Source organism: Cyclopterus lumpus, chromosome 10 (assembly GCF_009769545.1).
Source record: "Cyclopterus lumpus isolate fCycLum1 chromosome 10, fCycLum1.pri, whole genome shotgun sequence".
Taxonomy (NCBI): Eukaryota; Metazoa; Chordata; class Actinopteri; order Perciformes; family Cyclopteridae; genus Cyclopterus; species Cyclopterus lumpus.
The window spans coordinates 24,726,394-24,731,348 of NC_046975.1; the positions used below are offsets into that span (position 1 = coordinate 24,726,394).

General features: G+C 45.8%; 1 protein-coding gene across 1 annotated transcript in view; it reads left to right on the forward strand.

The window, feature by feature from the left end:
• The window catches only part of LOC117737253 (protocadherin-9-like), a 70,877-nt gene extending 66,236 nt beyond the window's left edge, over positions 1-4,641 (forward strand). The window contains exon 3 of the mRNA XM_034543023.1: positions 4,140-4,641. Coding sequence (XP_034398914.1) covers positions 4,140-4,459 — 320 coding nt within the window. The 3' untranslated portion in view covers positions 4,460-4,641. The remainder of the gene's footprint in view (positions 1-4,139) is intronic.
• Positions 4,642-4,955: the final 314 nt, after the last annotated feature.

The following is a 4,955-nucleotide window of genomic DNA, read 5'->3' on the forward strand; positions in this document are numbered from 1 at the left end:
TGATGGTGGTGATGATGATGATGATGATGATGATGGTGGTGATGGTGATGATGATGATGATGATGATGATGGTGATGATAATGGTGATGGTGATGGTGATGATGGTGATGGTGATGATGATGATGATGATGATGATGATGATGATGATGATGATGATGATCACTAATGAGGGTCAGCGGCAGCATCTGATCTCCGTCTCTCCTTTGATGATGATGATGTGGGCTGGAGGTGAATCCATCACCAGATGAAGGCTTATTAGTTATTGATCTCACATCTTATCCCCCCCCCCCCCCCCCCCCAACATGCTCGCCAATTAGCTCCCTCTCAACCCAGAGCCAATTAGTTGTTGTGTTTAATTAGGACGAACACGACCTCCATCAGACGGACGCTAAACTCTGTGATTAGAGGCACAGAGATATAAATATATATATTTATATATATATTTATATATTCTTCTTCTACTAATTATGAGATAAAACCTCGTAAAATAAAAAGGAAAGAATTGTTTGTACAAATCTGACTGGAAGCAAATGGAACAACAATGAAAACGACTTTTAATCAAATATTATAAAGAGTTCTGAGAATGAAGAGCTTTTCCCTTAAAGGGCCAGTACTGATGTTTAGAGGTTCTTGGAGCTCCTTCTAGTTTGACTGCAGTGAAGTTCTGCTGTGGACGTATTTTAGAACGCTATATTTATAATATCTGCTCCTCTTGACCTTTCTGACCTGAAGCTCTGCTCTCTGCAAACACATTCACCACAACTGGAGCTTAACCTCTTCTCCTCTTGACCTTTAACCTCTTCTCCTCGTGACCTTTAACCTCTTCTCCGGTCTCGTCCGGGCTTCGTAAACAAATCCACATAAAATAATGCGGCGGAAAGATTTACTAAGAAATATGATTTTGTTTGTTTCCAACATGATGAACGAGTGTAAAGAACACAAAAACACACATTTATGGATCTTTCCTCACGTGAAACAACTCTTCTGCAGTTATTTGTACCTGAACCACCATCTTGGACTCCAGCCTCCAGGCTCCAGCCTCTAGGCCTCCAGCCTCTGGGCTTCCAGGCTCTAGGACTCCAGCCTCTAGGCCTCCAGCCTCTAGGCCTCCAGCCTCTAGGACTCCAGCCTCTAGGCCTCCAGCCTCTAGGCCTCCAGCCTCTAGGACTCCAGCCTCTAGGCCTCCTGGCTACAGACTCTAGGCCTCCAGGCTCTAGGTCTCCAGCCTCTAGGCCTCCAGGCTCTAGGTCTCCATCCTCTAGGTCTCCAGCCTCTAGGCCTCCAGGCTCTAGGCCTCCAGCCTCTAGGCCTCCTGGCTACAGGCTCTAGGTCTCCATCCTCTAGGTCTCCAGCCTCTAGGCCTCCAGGCTCTAGGACTCCAGCCTCTAGGCTCCAGGCCTCGGTCCAGCTAAACTCGGCTGCCGAGTCGTTCCTGTTGTGGTTGAAGCGTTGAAGTTGAAGTTTGTTGAGCGTGCAGCTCTCAGGGCGGCGTGCAGCTCTCAGGGCGGCGTGCAGCTCTCAGGGCGGCGTGCAGCTCTCAGGGCGGCGTGCAGCTCTCAGGGCGGCGTGCAGCTCTCAGGGCGGCGTGCAGCTCTCAGGGCGCCGTGCAGCTCTCAGGGCGGCGTGCAGCTCTCAGGGCGGCGTGCAGCTCTCAGGGCGGCGTGCAGCTCTCAGGGCGCCGCTTCATGAGCCTCGTGCTGACGCCACGTTTAGAGGCAGCGCTCTTTATTACCAGCCGCTCTGAACTCAGCGGCCGCTCACACACGACTTAACATTTCTGCAAGCACCTTGCTTTTGCATGGGAAGTGCTTAAAAAAATAAAATCCACGGCGACCGTGGGAACGTGTGTGTGTGTGTGAGCGTGTGTGTGTGTGTGTGTGTGTGTGTGTGTGTGTGTGTGTGGTCGCTGCTCAGCACTCCCCGGATTAGAGCGCTCACATCAAGCCGCAAACAGACAGAAAAGCCGACTGTAGCGCCTTTTGCAACAAAAAAAAAGAAGGCAATGAATTTAAATTATGCATGAGGCAGAGGGCATTTTGGGAAATAAACGCTCCTCCCCGAGAGGACCCCCCCCCCCCCCCAGTCTCCAGTATCAAAGAATGATCTAATGTCACGCGCAGAAGAAAGGTTACTCTCTGCATACGCATTGATATCTGCCACCTTCTTGCATTCAGAGCTCCTTTAAGCGAACTCGGCCTCCGGAGCGACCGCCCTCGATATTCAGAGGATCAACGATCGGACACGCCAACACAGAAAATGAGGCGACGGCCGAGTCGCGTGTTGCAGCGTCAGCGTTGTTATTTCTAATTGTGCGACATCATTAACGTGTTGACGAATCAGCTTGAATCAGCTGATGGTGTTTGATGTTCGAACAGGAAGTGAAGCTGCAGTGACGTCCACTAGAGGGCGATGAAGACATGTACACACAGAGGAAATATTAATGTTGCGTCTGGACACATTTATCCGTCAAGTAGTTTACTGTCAACTTTCACTCTTCACTTTGTCATAACTAACCTACTAGTTAGGTTTAGATAACTAAACTACTAGTTAGGTTTATATAACTAAACTACTCAGTTAGGTTTAGATAACTAAACTACTAGTTAGGTTTATATAACTAAACTACTAGTTAGGTTTAGATAACTAAACTACTAGTTAGGTTTATATAACTAAACTACTCAGTTAGGTTTAGATAACTAAACTACTAGTTAGGTTTAGACAACTAAACTACTCAGTTAGGTTTAGACAACTAAACTACTAGTTAGGTTAAAACAAATAAACTACTAGTTAGGTTTCGACAACTAAACTACTAGTTAGGTTTAAACAACTAAACTACTAGTTAGGTTTCGACAACTAAACTACTAGTTAGGTTTAAACAACTAAACTACTCAGTTAGGTTTAAACAACTAAACTACTCAGTTAGGTTTAAACAACTAAACTACTCAGTTAGGTTTAAACAACTAAACTACTAGTTAGGTTTAAACAACTAAACTACTCAGTTAGGTTTAAACAACTAAACTACTAGTTAGGTTTCGACAACTAAACTACTCAGTTAGGTTCAAACAACTAATCTACTAGTTAGGTTTCGACAACTAAACTACTCAGTTAGGTTTAGATAACTAAACTACTAGTTAGGTTTATATAACTAAACTACTAGTTAGGTTTAGACAACTAAACTACTAGTTAGGTTAAAACAACTAAATTACTCAGTTAGGTTTAAACAACAAAACTACTAGTTAGGTTTAGACAACTAAACTACTAGTTAGGTTCAAACAACTAAACTACTAGTTAGGTTTAGACAACTAAACTACTCAGTTAGGTTTAGACAACTAAACTACTTGTTAGGTTAAAACAAATAAACTACTAGTTAGGTTTCGACAACTAAACTACTAGTTAGGTTTAAACAACTAAACTACTAGTTAGGTTCAAACAACTAAACTACTCAGTTAGGTTTAAAGAACTAAACTACTATTTAGGTTTCGACAACTAAACTACTAGTTAGGTTTAAACAACTAAACTACTCAGTTAGGTTTAAACAACTAAACTACTAGTTAGGTTTAAACAACTAAACTACTCAGTTAGGTTTAAATAACTAAACTACTAGTTAGGTTTCGACAACTAAACTACTCAGTTAGGTTTAAACAACTAAACTACTAGTTAGGTTCAAACAACTAAACTACTAGTTAGGTTTAAACAACTAAACTACTAGTTAGGTTTAAACAACTAATCTACTCAGTTAGGTTTAAACAACTAAACTACTAGTTAGGTTTCGACAACTAAACTACTCAGTTAGGTTTAAACAACTAAACTACTAGTTAGGTTTAGACAACTAAACTACTAGTTAGGTTTAAACAACTAAACTACTAGTTAGGTTTAAACAACTAAACTACTCGATGATACTCGTAGACAACAACTTAACTAAGTAGTTTCCTGTTCTGACTTATTTGACATGATTCTGGGTTTGGTCACAGTACCTGAGTAACGGTTCTCCAGATATAATCTGTGGTGTGAGAACATGTTCTGATGACACTCAGAACAATGAGACATGTTCTGGACAGCTGACTCTCTGGCGGAGCTCCAGTCTTCATCTCTTGGTCCGCCTCCCCGTCCTCATCCCTTCCTCTCTCTCTCTCTCTCTGCAGACCTGCGCCCTCTTCCCGACGTGGCGATGACCGGTAACTGCACCCACGAGTGCACCGAGTTCGGCCACTCCGACTCCTGCTGGATGCCCGGCGAGCCTTCCCCGACCCACAAGCTCTCCACCTTCGTGCCTTACCAGGAGATGGACGGGCAGGAGCAGCTGATGGCCAACGGCAGCCCCAAGGCCCCGGTGGAGGAGCGCGGGACGGGCGGGCGGCTCCAAGGCGGGCCAACATGCGGTTCATGGCGCCCTACGGCAGCGCCTACCCGGGGGGCGGAGACTCGTCCGGTAGAGACTGCGGGCTGGAGGAGATCCCGCTGAGCCAGGCGGTGGAGTTTCACTCCGCCTCCACTCCGACCGGCCACGCCTCCAAGAGGGAGATCTACCTGTGAGGGCGCGGCTCTCCACCTGTACGAACCCCACCTGTCCACGCCCCTCGCCATCCGCCCGTCGCTGCTCGCCACCCCGCCCCCTCACTGCCGCCCCCTGTGCCTGAATCTCGCCGTGCTGCGGCGCCGACTCCCTTCCTCCTTTTTATAACTGCATCCACCGTTCAAGGCTTTAGCCCCGCCCCCTTCCCTTTTAGAAACCAATCACGTGTAAGATAAAGGAACCCGGCTGCTGCTGCAGGAACGTGAACTTCGTGGTGATCATTTAATGGAACTCTTTAGCTACTCACGTATTTGAGTTCTTGTGCTTTAGGATTCGTTGCTGTTGGAACAGAAAAGATTAAACACTAAGAACACCTTCTGGGGAGAAGGAACCAAACACTAAGAACACCTTCTGGGGAGAAGGAACCAAACACTAGAACACCTTC